Source organism: Tiliqua scincoides, chromosome 8, assembly GCF_035046505.1.
Source record: "Tiliqua scincoides isolate rTilSci1 chromosome 8, rTilSci1.hap2, whole genome shotgun sequence".
Taxonomy (NCBI): domain Eukaryota; kingdom Metazoa; phylum Chordata; class Lepidosauria; order Squamata; family Scincidae; genus Tiliqua; species Tiliqua scincoides.
Window position 1 is genome coordinate 28405690 of NC_089828.1, and position 15506 is coordinate 28421195.

The window sequence follows — 15506 nt, forward strand, 5'->3', positions numbered from 1 at the left end:
TATATCATCAAAGTAAGTCTTTATCCTTTCGGAAGCACACAAAACATTTACCTCTGGTGTTTGGCCTCTTCATCAAACAATTCAATCTGGGCAGAGACCGGCTTGGACAACATTTCTTGTTGATCTCTCTTCAATAAAGAAAAAAAGAGGATATACACAACAAAAATACATCAATTTCACACAACCTCAAAATAGCAGCCATCAAAAAAATCATAATCGGGCACTCTGATGATTCAGAGTTGTTATTTGACCCTGATTAGGCCCAGCTACTTCAACTTCAGAGCAAAAAAGCCTTTGTGGATTTTTGCTCCCCAGTTCTGTTCCACATCTTTTCCATTACACTTCAGCACACCAAGCACTGCAGTGACACAAAGCTTTTCTGTGACACCACAACAGCATGCAGAGCCAGGTGACCTGCTGGACCTCTCAAGAAATGCATGTTTCCAGTTGAGACTTCCAGCCTTAATGAAGAACCAAAATCATTAACAGTGACATTGCATTCAGATATGTCTGCATAGTTCCCAGAGCCACATAAATCCATTCCTTGGACTAGCAGATGAAGTGGAAAAACAGCAGTTATTTTAATTTATCTTTATTTTCATTACCCAAGGATTTCTATCCTACCTTTTTTGATCCCAACATAGCTCACAATAATAGATAAAAATTAACATACCTAATAAAAATACACAATTTAATACTGAAGGCATATTCCACAAGGAAGCAAGAGAAACACTAACTCACATACTGTCATAGTAGTAATCACATCCAAGGCTTACACCACAGCACCCCACACCCTAAAAAGGCACAGAAACTGATCTATCACAAAGACAAAAGCAACATGCATAGAAGAAAATCTTCCAACCAGCTATGTCAGGGAACTTTGAAGACAGGCACTGGGGTATAAAATACAATGTTTTAGAGTGTTCATAAGCATCTGGCACGCATTTTCTTACAATAACCCAGTAAGGTAAGTCAGTATCATTTTCCTCACATTGTAAATTGGGGGGGGGGGAGCAAAGGAATAGGGCAGAGGAACTTAACATAACTTACCATGACTTCTTCAGCCTCACGCACCAGTTCTGCTGTCTTTGCTTCCAATTCTGCATTTAGGCGCCTAAAATTATAATTCAGAACATTACTCTTTATGAGATAAAGGCCATTGACTTAGAATGACAAAGAGGCCGGTATTCCAGAATTTAATAGCAGAGAAAAAGCTCTAAAATGGAACTTGAAAAGAGTACAGAAGAAAATAGGGTGCACATTTATTACCAGAAGGACAAAAAGCACAATTTCCTAACTTACAAAGTAGAATATTTTCTGTTGTTATTAAAGCTTTGGCTCAAGCCCTCCTCAAAACAAATGAGAAGGAACAGCACTGCATTTATGACCTGAATCTTGTGCCACAGAAATGCATACAAGATTGATATGTCAAAATGCAAGAAGTTCTAACCTCCTAGGAAAACTTGGTCACCTATCAGGGCAAACAAAAATGTACTGCAACCAGATGTGGCTGCAATCCTATATACACTTACCTGAGAATAAGGTCTACTGAACTCAACTGAACTTACTTGTGAGTATGCATGTACAGGATTTTACTATTATCTTACAGAGGAAGCCAGTAGACATGCTGTAAAATACTTCCACCTGTATTATGTGCCTCTTCCACCACCTTCAGGTATCAGGAGATTGTTGTTGTTAATATTAATATACACCTTTTCAACATTATGACCCATTCCTACTCAGGTTCTTAGCAAGTGTGCAAAAATAACTTTCACTAGTGCCAAGCTTCACGGTAACTTTTCCTGTTCTCTCTAAGTATATCTATTTGGTTACTATGAACAGTGCTGGGAAGGCATTGTGAGGGTGGGCAGTGGGTAGATAGAGTCCTGGGAAGGTGCAAGGAATTGATAATGTGGACCTGAATCTCATACTTATGCATATATCAGGGTGGATGTGATTAGATTAGACAGATTAGATAGATGTGGATCCAAAGAGGGGTCCACGGGCACATGGCCCCCCAAACTGTTGGGCCAGTGGGGAAGGGTGCCCTCTAGGAGCCCAATCCTATCCAATTTTCCAGCCCCAGTGCAACTACAATGCAGCCCCATGTTAAGGGAACAAATGTTCCCATACCTTAAGGAGGCCTCTGTGACTGCTGCCCCACTACAAGATGCAGTGCATGCCCTATTAGCACAGCTGCACGGCACTGGAAAATTGGATAGGATTGGGCCCTAGGGTGGGGAATGAAGCTGGGTGCCAGGGGAATGCCCATTGGACAGGGTTTCAGCAACAAGACTGTGCCTGGCCAGGAGCTCAGGTGTACTTGTGTGGAAGAGGCAGCTTCAGAGGGCAGAGTTGGAATGGGAGCCCAGGTCTACCGGGCAGGTAGATCTGGGCTCCATGCCCATACCTGCCCACTGGGAGTTCAACTGGGAGCCCAGGTCTGCCTACCTGGAAGAGACAGCTCCAGAGGGCAGTCACAATGGGAGCCCAGGTCTACCTGGCAGGCAGTCTCCAAGCCCAGGCATTCTTCATGCCCATACCTGCCCAGCAACTCCTGGCCTCAGAGGCCCAAGTTCAGTTGGGAGCCCAGGTCTACCCACCTGGAGGAGGGCAGAGCTGCTATGGGAGCACAGGTGTACCTGCCAGCAAGCCGTGGCCAGGCCAACCCGGAGGCCAGTCTACCTGCCTGGCCGACCTGAGCTCTGCAGCTAAAGCAGTGCACGCGGACCGCCCCCCATATATAGGGCCAAGCCTGCGATGGGAAGCCGAGCGAGACAGGAGGGGCTCCGGGGTTGGCGCTCCCTCCCGAGGCCACTCACTTGTACTCCTCCTCCTTGGCCAGGAAGGCGGCGGGCACAGCCGAGCCGCTCTGCTTCTTCTCCTTCTCCGCGCCCGGCGCCGCAGAGGGACCGTGACGGGCGGAGGAGCGGCCGGGGCGGACCTGGAAGGCACAGAGAGGTCATGAGGGGAAGGCGGCGGCTCGGTCAGGCCCCCTCAGCGGCCACCGCCGCCCCCCTTCTCCGCGCCCAGCCCGGGGCTCGACCGAGCAGGATCCACTCACCGCGGCAGAGGCGCCGCTCCGCCAGGCCTCGCCGACGCCTCCCGACGCCATTTTGCTCGCTCCTGAGGGGAGGAGCGGCTTGGTCAGGTTGCGCTTCGCCTTCGCTAGGCAACCGCGGGAGGCGGGGGGGGGGCTGCTATCCCGTCCACACTTGCCTGGGAGTAGGCCCCATTGACTATAATGGGACTTACTTCTGAGTAGACAGGCATAGTATTGGGCTCCAAGGCACCTGCCTCAGAAGAAGAAATGCCCCCCCCTCCTCCTCTGATCTCTCCCAGCCAGGGTGACCAGATTCAATGGAGGACAGAGTGCCTGTAAGAACATATGAACACGTTCATAGAGCTTTGCTTAGCTCCCTGGTGGGAGGCGGAATTAGGATGCACCCATGATCTACAGCAGTGTTTCTCAACCAGTGGTAATGGAGATGGTGTCTGGTGGTACTCACTGGACCCCTGAAGCCCTACTGCCTGGCAGCAAGACCAGAAATACAATGCAATAAACAGAGGTAGGAGGCTCAGCTTGGCAAGTAGGGCTTCAAAACATGCTTTTCTGCACTCAAAAATGCCCTCCTGTTCACCCTGCGCTTCTTACTGGTGTTTGTCTGTTTAAACCCTTCTGTTTAAACAAGCCTTCTGAGTTCTCCGCCTTTTTAACATCTTTTAAACATCTTTTTTACAGGCCTGATTCTTTTATGATTTGCTGCTGCTCTATGCTCTTTTTACCTGACTATTTTTTATCTGACTGCTGTTTTTATGATATGTGTTAATATGCTTTTATTTGTTTTAAATCATGTTTTTAATCTGTTTTAACCTGTTGTAAGCTGCCTTGAGTCCCTTCGGGGAGAAAGGCAGGGTAAAAATAAAGTTGTTGTTGTTGTTATTATTTGTCATGTAGCATCTAGTCTCCCAACCCCGAAGTAACTGGCAATGATGTTGTCACTAGTTACTTCTGGTGGTACTTTGAATAGGTGGAATATGTGAAGTGGTACGGCTGATGACAAACCTTGAGAAACATTGATCTGCAGTATCTGATCACTGCGTTTCTTGCTTTCTCAGTCAGGGTGACCAGATACAATGGAGGACAGCCTACACCTTTAGAGGGAATTTTGGCAGGTGCAGCTTTTTAAACCCTTCCATGTTGAGCTGCGCCTGCCAAAATTCCTTCTTCTAATCTATACAGTGGTTAAAAGTGTACACACTCTGTCTTCCATTGTATCTGGTCACCCTGCTCTTAGTGAGTATGACTCAGCCTAGCTATTGCTTTATTCTGCAGGAGAAAGAAGATAAATGGTGGCTGGCAAGGGTGCAGGGGGAAGAGGAAGGAGAGACTGCATATCAGGCCCGTAGCCAGGATTCTAGAGGTGGGGGGGCGACTATTTTTTCAAGGGGGGCAATGATGTCAGGTATCTATACTGGTGGGTAAAATGATAAGTCTGGAGAAACATCAAATAGCCGAAGCTCCCCCAAATTTCATGAAGAGAAAATAATTTGTTTTTTTTTTTTAAAGATGCATTCTTTAGCTGTAAAGCCATGTAACAATAATTTGCATAGAACAAATGCATCTCTGCATGCCATGTAAAATGTATTGCCTACATAGAAATAACATGCAACATATCCTTTCATTTACACACCAGTGCAATACACAGGCCTCCAACCCTGCAAAAGTAAAACACATCACTGTGATGCAGGTAGTATTTACTTGTACTGAAAGTAACACGTATTTAACACCTATCTAGCGCCTATCTAGCACCTATATAATGCCTATGCAAATATCTAGCACCTATATAGTGCCTCTAGCACCTATATAGTGTCTATCTAGCACCTATATAATGCCTATCTAGCACCTAAGCAACACCTATCTAGCACCTATATAGCACCTAAACCTATATAATGCCTATCTAGCACCTAAGTAACACCTATCTAGCACCTATATAGCGCCGAACAACGATATAATGCCTATCTAGCACCTATATAGCGCATATCTAGCACCTAACACCTATATAGCACCTATCTAACGCCTATCTAGTGCCTATGCAACACCTATATAATGCCTATTTAACGCCTATATAGCACCTATCTAGCACCTACATAACACCTAAGGCAGGAGATCTGGTCTAGAGCCTCCGTTAGCCTGAAGATAACATCAGAAGGTCGCCAGTTCGAGGACACCGGCAGCTCCTTGAACGGCTGAGAATGGTGAGACCTTGAAGCAGCTGACAAGCCGAGCTGAGTGATTCCTCCTGCTCTTGGTGTGAGCAAGAAGTGTCTTGGCTGCCTTCCATGTGAGAGATGGAGCTGCTTGTCAGCCTGCGTGGGAGAACTGGAGGCCAGAAATGAGACCAAACCAAGAAGATCCATTCTGAAATGTTGTTGGTTCTTGAAAGAGAACTTCTATGATTGTAAAAATCCTCTTGAGGGATTTAGAAATGCCTATGTAAACCGCCTTGAATAAAGTCAGAGGAGTAATCCGATGACCAGAAAGGTGGTATATAAATACCTAGTTATTATTTAGTTAAATAACACCTATTTAACGCCTATCTAGCACCTATCTAGTACCTACCTAACTCCTATAGAACGCCTATGTAGTGCCTATGCAACACCAATCCAGCACCTATCTAGCGCCCATCTACCACCTATATAGCACCTACATAACACCTACATAACACCTATTTAACACCTAGCTAGCACTATATAGTGCCTATCTAGCACCTAACACCTATATAATGCCTATCTAGCACCTATCTAACGCCTATCCAGTGCCTAGACAATACATATCTAGCACCTATATAGTGCCTATCTAGCACCTATGTAACACCTATTTAATGCCTATATAGCACCTACATAACACCTATTTAAAGCTTATCTAGCACCTAAATAGCACCTAACACCTATAGAATGCCTATGTAGTGCCTATGCAACACCTATATAGTGCCTATCTAGCACCTATATAGCACCTATCTAACACCTACATAACACCTATTTAACGTCTATCTAGCACCTATATAGTGCCTAGCACCTAACACCTATATAATGCCTATCTAGCACCTATCTAGTGCCTATACACCTATCTAGCACCTATATAGTGTCTATCTAACATCTATATAACACCTACATAGCACCTATCTAGCACCTACATAATACCTATTTAATGCCTATGTAGCACCTATCTAGCACCTATCCACCTATATAGCACCTATCTAGCACCTACATACCTATCTAGCACCTATATAGCGACTATATAGCGCTTATCTAGCACCTGTATATAGTCTAACTAGCACCTATCTAACACCTATATAGCACCTAACACCTATATAATGCCTATCTAGCGCCTATGCAACAACTATCTAGCACCTATATAGCACCTATCTAACACCTATATAATTCCTATCTAGCACCTTTGTAGTGCCTATCTAGCACCTATATAATGCCTCTCTATCACTTATAGAACCAGGGGACATCCACTAAAATTGAGTGTTGGGAGACTTAGAACAGACAAAAGAAAATATTTATTTACTTAGCGTGTGGTCAAGTCTGTGGAACTCCTTGCCGCAGGATATGGTGACGACATCTGGCCTGGATGCCTTTAAAAGGGGATTGGACAAGTTTCTGGAGGAAAAATCCATTACGGGTTGCAAGCCACGATGAGGGCACCAGGATGAGGTCTCTTGTTATCTGGTGTTCTCCCTGGGGCATTTGGTGGGCTGCTGTGAGATACAGGAAGCTGGACTAGATGGGCCTATGGCCTGATCCAATGGGGTTGTTCTTATGTTCTATATAGCGCCTATCTAGCACCTATGCAACACCTATACAGCACCTATCTAATGCCTATCTAGCACCTATCTAACACCTATATAGCACCTAGCACCTACATAACACCTATTTAACTCCCTAACACCTGTACAATTCCTATCTAGTACCTATGTAGCGCCTATTTAGCACCTATCCAACACCTATAGAACATCTATCTAGTGCCTATGCAACACCTATCTAGCACCTATGTAGTGCCTATCTAGCACCTATCTAACGCCTATATAGCACCTATATAGCACCTACATAACACCTATTTAACATCTATATAGCGCCTATCTTACACCTATATAATGCCTATCTATTGCCTATCTAGCGCCTATCTAGTACCTTTCTAGCACCTAATACCTATATAGCACCTAACACCTATATAATGCCTATCTAGTGCCTATGCAACACCTATCTAGTACCTATATAGCACCTATATAATGCATATCAAGCACCTATATAGCGCCTGCCTAGCACCTACCTATCTAGCGCCTATCTAGCATCTACATAACACCTATTTAATGCCTATATAGCACCTATGTAGCCTTTCTAACACCTATCTAGCACCTATCTAGCGCTTATATAATGCCTATCTAACACCTATATAGTGCTTGTCTAGCTCCTATGAATCGCCTATCTATCGCCTATATAGCACCTATCTAGTGCCTTAGCGCCTATATAATGCCTATCTAACACCTATCTAGTGCCTATTTAACACCTATATAGCGGCTGTCTTACACCTATCACCTATATAACGCTATATAGTGCCTATCTAGCATCTGTATAACATTTGTTGATGATACATTGCTGATGCATTGATACATATTAAAATAAAATTTATTTACTTTACATCAAAGCAAGAGGAAAGATCTGCTAGTCAAATATAGTCATGTCATTGGAACACTAGTTTTTTTTTTTACAATATTCATTACTTTTAAGAAGCAAAGTACAGAAGATTCGAATTTATGGAATCTACCTGGTGGGGCTGAATCCTTCCAGCTTTCTGAGTTGAATCTCTTAGAACCAGGGGTGGATCCAGTGTCTGTATTTGGGAGGGGGCCATGAGCACTATCTTCAGAGCCCAGGTCAACCAGGCAGGTAGACCTGGGCTCTCGACTTGGAGTGGGTGTTCTCCTGACACCTGATTTTGCTCTCCATCCTGGTGGGCGCCCTTCCCTGCCGGCAGGACAGTTGGGGGGGCTTTGCACCCGTGGCCTCCCCCGGATCCGCCCCTGCTTAGAACCTTTCCCACACTCAAGTCCTTGGTTCTCTTTAGCTCAAATGCTTTCCATGTTTTCTCCCACCAGAAAAAGGGTCTTCCCAGCCCCCAAGCAGCAGCCATTAATTTTAGAAGTATATCTGAAAGGCAAGAACCTACCCCCATGATTTCTCCAAACAGAAACATTTCTCCCTGCCCCCCATAGCAGTAGTTGGCAACCTTCAGTCTCGAAAGACTATGGTATCGCGCTCTGAAAGGTGGTTCTGGAACAGCGTCTAGTGTGGCTGAAAAGGCCGATTCGGGAGTGACAATCCCTTCCACACTGGGAGCAAGTGCAGTCTGTCCCTGGCCTGTCTCCCTGGCTATGGGCCTTCCTTCTTTGCCTCTTAGCCTCAGACTGTTGGCCAAGTGTATCTTCAAACTGGGAAAGGCCATGTTACACAGCCTGCCTCCAAGCGGGCCGCTCAGAGGCCAGGGTTTCCCACTTGTTGAGGTCCACTCCTAAGGCCTTCAGATCCCTCTTGCAGATGTCCTTGTATCGCAGCTGTGGTCTACCTGTAGGACGCTTTCCTTGCACAAGTTCTCCATAGAGGAGATCCTTTGGGATCCGGCCATCATCCATTCTCATGACATGACCGAGCCAACGCAGGCGTCTCTGTTTCAGTAGTGCATACATGCTAGGGATTCCAGCACGTTCCAGGACTGTGTTGTTTGGAACTTTGTCCTGCCAGGTGATGCCGAGAATACGTCGGAGGCAGCGCATGTGGAAAGCATTCAGTTTCCTCTCCTGTTGTGAGTGAAGAGTCCATGACTCGCTGCAGTACAGAAGTGTACTCAGGACGCAAGCTCTGTAGACCTGGATCTTGGTATGTTCCGTCAGCTTCTTGTTGGACCAGACTCTCTTTGTGAGTCTGGAAAACGTGGTAGCTGCTTTACCGATGCGTTTGTTTAGCTCGGTATCGAGAGAAAGAGTGTCGGAGATCGTTGAGCCAAGGTACACAAAGTCATGGACAACCTCCAGTTCATGTGCAGATTGTAATGCAGGGAGGTGAGTCCACATCCTGAACCATGACCTGTGTTTTCTTCAGGCTGATTGTCAGTCCAAAATCTTGGCAGGCCTTGCTAAAACGATCCATGAGCTGCTGGAGATCTTTGGCAGAGTGGGTAGTGATAGCTGCATCGTCGGCAAAGAGGAAGTCACGCAGACATTTCAGCTGGACTTTGGACTTTGCTCTCAGTCTGGAGAGGTTGAAGAGCTTTCCATCTGATCTGGTCCGGAGATAGATGCCTTCTGTTGTAGTTCCAAAGGCCTGCTTCAGCAGGACAGCGAAGAAGATCCCAAACAAGGTTGGTGCAAGAACACAGCCCTGCTTCACGCCGCTTCGGATGTCAAAGGGGTCTGATGTGGAGCCATCAAAGACAACAGTGCCCTTCATGTCCTTGTGGAAGGATCTGATGATGCTGAGGAGCCTGGGTGGACATCCAATCTTGGGGAGAATCTTGAAGAGGCCATCCCTGCTGACCAGGTCGAAAGCCTTCGTGAGATCTATGAAGGCTATAAAGAGTGGCTGTCGTTGTTCCCTGCATTTCTCCTGCAGTTGTCTAAGGGAGAATACCATATCAGTGGTGGACCTGTTGGCTCGGAATCCGCACTGTGATTCTGGATAAACGCTCTCTGCAAGTACCTGGAGCCTCTTTAGTGCAACTCGGGCAAACAACTTTCCTACAACGCTAAGGAGAGAGATGCCACGGTAGTTGTTGCAGTCACCCCTGTCGCTTTTGTTCTTGTACAGCGTGATGATGTTTGCATCCCTCATGTCTTGAGGTACTCCACCTTCTCTCCAGCAGAGACAAAGGATTTCATGCAGCTCAGTGATGATGATCTCTTTGCAGCACTTTAGGACTTCAGCAGGGATGCTGTCTTTTCCAGGTGCCTTGCCAAAGGCAAGGGAGTCCAGGGCCACGTGAAGTTCTTCTAGGGTTGGTTCACTGTCAAGCTCCTCCAGCACAGGCAGGCACTCAATGTTGTTCAGCGCTTCTTCGGTGACTACATTTTCTCTGGAATATAGCTCAGAGTAGTGCTGCACCCAGCGTTCTATCTGCTGCGCCCGATCCTGGATGACCTCGCCTGCGGCAGACTTCAGAGGGGCAATTTTCTTCTGTGTTGGACCTAGGGCCTGCTTGATACCATCATACATCCCTTTGATGTTGCCCATGTCAGCTGCTATCTGTATCTCGGAACAGAGCTGGAGCCAGTAGTCATTAGCACATCTCCTGGCAGTCTGCTGGACTTTGCTGCGAGCAGCTCGGAGGACCTGCAGGTTGCGCTCACTGGGACAGGCCTTGTATGCTGCTTGAGCTCTCCTCTTTTCCTCAATGACTGGTGTCAACTCCTCAGAGTGGGCTTCAAACCAGTCTGCCGTCTTGTTGGTCTTCTTGCCAAATATGGACAAGGCGTTGTTGTAAATGGCATTCTTGAAATGTTCCCATCTGTTGGATGCGTTTGCATCGACCGGGCCTGGAAGAGATTCCTCAAGCGCTCGTGCAAATTCCTCCACTTTTCTCTGATCCTGGGTCTTGCTCGTATCAATGCGAGGTCTTCCTTCCTTTTTTGTGTGGTACAGTCGCTTTGTTTGCAGTTTCACTCTGCTGCACACCAGTGAGTGGTCGGTGTCACAGGCAGCACCCTGATAGCTGCGTGTGATCTTGATGCTGGGAAGGCTGGAGCGTCTGGTGAGAATCAGGTCGAGCTGGTGCCAGTGCTTTGATCTTGGGTGTCTCCAAGAGACTCTATGTTGGGGCTTTGTGTTGAAGAACGTGTTGCTGACACAGAGCATAGCAGTACCATAGCAGTACCATTATAGTAATTAGCATGTTCCACTGTAGAAGAAATAGCACCCTCCCTTCCCCCAGCCAGTACAAGTAGAAATCTCCCAACCTTCTTGTAGCTGCTCTTGACCAGCCCCGCTCTCCATGTGCTCTGGATGGTGCAGGGTGACCAGAGGTCAGAACTTCCAAGGAGCCCCCCAGGACCCTGTTCTACTCACTCTACACACATGCACTCTCTTTCTCCTCCCCAATCCCTGCCAGAAGCACCTTTCTGTGCACAAAAAATGTTGCAAAAAAGCCTTCAAATCACCCCCAACTGATGCCAGATTAGATAAAGAGGACAGGTTTGGGAAAAATGCTAGGGGGGGCAAACCACTGGCTCGGGGGGGGCAAAGCCCCCCTGGTCCCCCCCAGCTACGGCCCTGCTGCACATATGTAATTATAATCCCCTGGGTTTAGCAGGCCAGTGAAGATGTGGTGAGCTGGATGTGACCTGTAGAGCAGTGTTTCTGAAACTCTGGGTTGGGACCCACTAGGTGGGTCATGAGCCAATTTCAGGTGGGTCTCCATGCATTTCAATATTTTATTTTTAATATATTAAATTTGATACCCGTAGCCCGGAACAGCTGCTGCTGCTGTCGCCATTCACCCTGCTAATCTCCCTGTGGATCAATAAGGGCCAGCCATGCCCTTACTCCTTATTTTTGGAGTCTCTGAGCCTGTCAACATACCAACACCAGCCTTTTAAATTGAGTGAGTGTTAGTGTGATTGTGACTGCCTGGCCTGAGTGAGAGTCGGGCCAGGAGGGTTGAAGGTGTACCTGCCTCTGTGAGAGGGGGGCAGGGAGGGACGGAGTAGAGAGCACCTCTGCCTCGGTGAGAGAGAGGCAGAGGTTTGCAGCAACCTAAGCCTTGGTGTGAGGGGGGTGAGGGTTGCTGCATTGGGTGGTTGTTGTGTGTGTGTGAGTGTGTGTGTTTTAGTTTTCGTATTTGTGTGGCTATTGTTGGTTTGTAGGTCAGTCCCGCCGGAACTATGTGCCTGACATCACGGGGGAGCTCAGGGGAGGGGAGGGAGGCCACCATCACTAGAGTTACGGGCTACAGAAGGTATGGCAGTGGGGGTTGGCCTGGACGTTACAGGAGAAGGAGGGTCAGTCGTAGACAGACTGTCCCTCTTTCTGGCCCTCCTCTCATCCCTCTGACCCTTGGCATGCCTGGCAACAGTCCCCTGAGTCTGAAACTGCTGCTTCTGAATCCCAGGTCGGTGAATAATAAGATCTATTTAATCCAGGATTTAATCCTGGAGGAGAAGGCTGACCTGGTATGTATCACGGAGACCTGGCTGGGTGAGCTGGGGGGGGGGTCAGTCTTTCCCAGATTTGTCCACCGGGTTTCCGGGTACTGCAGCAGCCAAGACTACAGGGGCGGGGAGGCGGGGTTGCAATGGTCTACCGGGATTCCACCCGTCTCACCAGAAACCCTGTTCAGCAGTCCACCGAGTTTGAGTGTCTTCGTGTTGTGTTGGAGGGGCAAGACAGAACAGGGATTCTGTTGGTGTACCGCCCGCCTTGCTGCCCAACAGACTCCCTACCTGAGCTGATGGAGTTGGTCTCGAGTGTGGTGTTGGAGTCCCCCCGCCTATTGGTGTTGGGGGACTTTAATGTCCATGCCGAGGCCCCGGGAACAGCTGCGGCTCAGGATTTCATGGCCTCCATGGCAATCATGGGTCTGTCTCAAAGAATATCTGCCCCAACGCATGATGCGGGACATACGCTGGACCTGGTGTTTACTGCTGGGCAGGCTGATGGTCATCTGGAGGTGGAGGACATTAAGATCACTCCTTTGTCATGGACAGATCACTTTCTGGTGGGATTTAGGCTTGTTGCAGCCTCTCATCTCCGCAATGGCGGGGGACCACATTCTATGATCCGCCCTCGGAGGCTGATGGATCCAAATGGATTCCTGAGGGCTCTGGGGGATTTTCCTGTTGCCAGAACTGGAGACGCTCTGGTCGATCTCTGGAATACAGAGATGGCCAGGGCCCTGGATGAGATCGCTCCCGAGTGTCCTCTGCCCAGTCACAGAGTCAAGAGCGGCTCCTTGGTTTTCTGAGGAGCTGCGGATGATGAAGCGGCAGGGCAGACGTCTAGAGCGTCAGTGGCTAAAGACTCGTACCAAATCTGACCGTACACAGGTTAGGGCCCAGTTAAGAGCTTATTCTAAGGCGGTGGTGGCAGCTAAAAGGGCATACTTCTCTGCCTCCATTGCATCTGCAGAGAACCGTCCAGCTGGGCTCTTTCGTGTGGTCCATAGCCTTTTACATCTGGCCCCCCCTACTAGTGGGGAGGAGCACTCGGAGGCTCACTGTGACGAGTTCGCAAAACACTTTGCAGAGAAGGTCGATCAGATTCGGCATGACTTAGACGCTGCTGTGGGCATATCTAGTGATGTACCCGGGGAATCTGTCTATCCTGCTATTTGGGATTCTTTTCAGCTTGTAGAGCCTGAGGATGTGGACAGGATTCTCTGGAGTGTGAGACCTGCTGCTTGCCTGCTTGACCCTTGCCCAGCATGGCTAATTAGGGCTGCCCGGGAAGGGCTGGCCGAGTGGACGGGGAGGGTGGTGAACTCATCTCTGAGGGAGGGGGTGCTCCCGCCTGCCTTGAAGCAGGCAATGGTTCGCCCCCTCCTGAAGAAGCCCTCCCTGGATCCCACTAATTTAAACAACTTTTGGCCAGTCTCGAATATCCCATTGTTGGGCAAGGTGATTGAGCGGGTGGTGGCATCCCAGCTTCAGAGGGTACTGGAGGAAATGGATTATCTGGACCCATTCCAATCTGGCTTCAGGCTGGGGTTTGGGACGGAGACTGCCTTGGTTGCCTTGGTGGATGACCTTTGCCGGGGAATGGACAGGGGGAGTGCGACCCTGTTAGTCCTGCTGGACTTCTTGGCGGCTTTTGACACCATCAACCATGGTGTCCTTCTGGGTTGGCTGGCCGGGTTGGGGCTTGGAGGCACTGTTTTGAAGTGGTTCCGCTCCTTCTTGGCTGACAGATCCCAGAAGGTGGTGCTGGGGGACGCTTGTTCAGCACCTCGACCTCTTAGGTTTGGGGTGCCGCAAGGTTCTATCTTATCCCCCATGCTCTTTAACATCTACATGAAGCTGCTGAGAGAGGTCATCCAGGGGTTTGGAGTGGGGTGCCATCAATATGCTGATGACACCCAGCTTTATCTCTCCTTTCCCCCTGATTCTGAGGAGGCAGTTGGGGTGCTGGATTGCTGTCTGGAGGCGGTTAGAGGCTGGATGTGGGCGAACAAGCTGAAATTAAATCCAGATAAGACGGAGGTGCTTTTGGTTCGGAAATCCACAGCTTGGGTATTGGACCATTGTCCTGCTTTGAATGGGGTTGCACTCCCTCTGAAGGAACAGGTCTGCAGGTTGGGGGTTCTCCTGGATCCACAGCTGCACCTGGAGTCCCAGGTGGCGGCGGTGGCCAGGGGAGCCTTTGCTCAGCTTCAGCTGATTTGCCAGCTGTGACCGTACCTGAGCTGCGCGGACCTGGCCACAGTAACCCATGCCCTAATGACATCTAGATTAGATTATTGCAATGCGCTCTGCGTGGGGCTGCCTTTGAAGATGGTCCGGAAATTACAACTAGTACAGAACGCGGCTGCTCGTGTGGTTGCTGGGGCACATCGGTTTGACTCTGTCGAGCCGCTGCTTCGGCGGCTACACTGACTGCCGGTTCTGTTCCGGGCCCAATTCAAGGTGCTAGTTTTGACTTTTAAAGTCCTTTACGGCTCGGGCCCGGGGTATTTGAAGGACCGCCTCCTTTCTTACAATCCTGCCTGTGCTCTTAGATCATCTGGGGGGGGGGCCCTTTTTACTGTGCCGCCACCAAGAGATGTGAGGGGCTGCGGCCAGGAAGAGGGCCTTCTCGGTGGTGGCCCCCGAACTTTGGTGCTTCACCACTAGCTCCAGCCTCTCTCTATGCTACATATTTGTCTTCTTCCCACGGCAGGTCACACCAAACATAGCAGGATCCAAACCGCAGTGCCAAATGTGCCAGAACCTGGTCAGTACCAGCCTCTGACAAAATCAGTGATCCTCCTCCTGTAAATAGTCTCTAAAACATGTCTGCTTTCTGAACTACATTTGTTAGGAAATCCACACAGCTGCACTCCAACCTGAGCATGCTTGGTATGTGTCAGACTACCTGCTGACCAAAAATATAGAGAAGTTTGTTTTGGGAAGTTACATTTGAGTGGGAGCTATGTACCTTGGGTTAGAAAACAAACTAGGCCTACAGAGGTACAACTAGAGTTATGTATTGATTCACACTGGAGCCTCCAGTGTGAATATTTGGGATGAGAGATCTCCAGGTGATTATAGCAGCTACAGTCTATGGTGAATTCCCAGCCCAGCCTCAGTGTTGCCATTACTCAGCCATTCACTCTCCCCCAGCAGCACCCAATATCTTGAATTCTGGAGTAGTTGCGAGGGATAAGAAAGGCCAGAAATAAGCCAGATACAGCCAGAGGAAGAGAAGGCAGTGCCATCACTACTGGGGATGCGATGCACCAGGTGACGTGCACGGGG

General features: G+C 48.6%; 1 protein-coding gene across 2 annotated transcripts in view; it reads right to left on the reverse strand.

Moving 5' to 3' along the window:
* Positions 1–3137, reverse strand: part of TEX9 (testis expressed 9) — a 29671-nt gene extending 26534 nt beyond the window's left edge. For both annotated transcript variants that reach the window (XM_066635430.1, XM_066635429.1), the window contains exons 1-4: positions 3065–3137; positions 2823–2944; positions 1051–1114; positions 52–128 (exon numbers count right to left, since the gene is read on the reverse strand). In XM_066635430.1, coding sequence (XP_066491527.1) covers positions 52–128; positions 1051–1114; positions 2823–2944; positions 3065–3115 — 314 coding nt within the window. In that variant the 5' untranslated portion in view covers positions 3116–3137. The remainder of the gene's footprint in view (positions 1–51; positions 129–1050; positions 1115–2822; positions 2945–3064) is intronic.
* Between the last annotated feature and the right edge of the window lie 12369 nt (positions 3138–15506).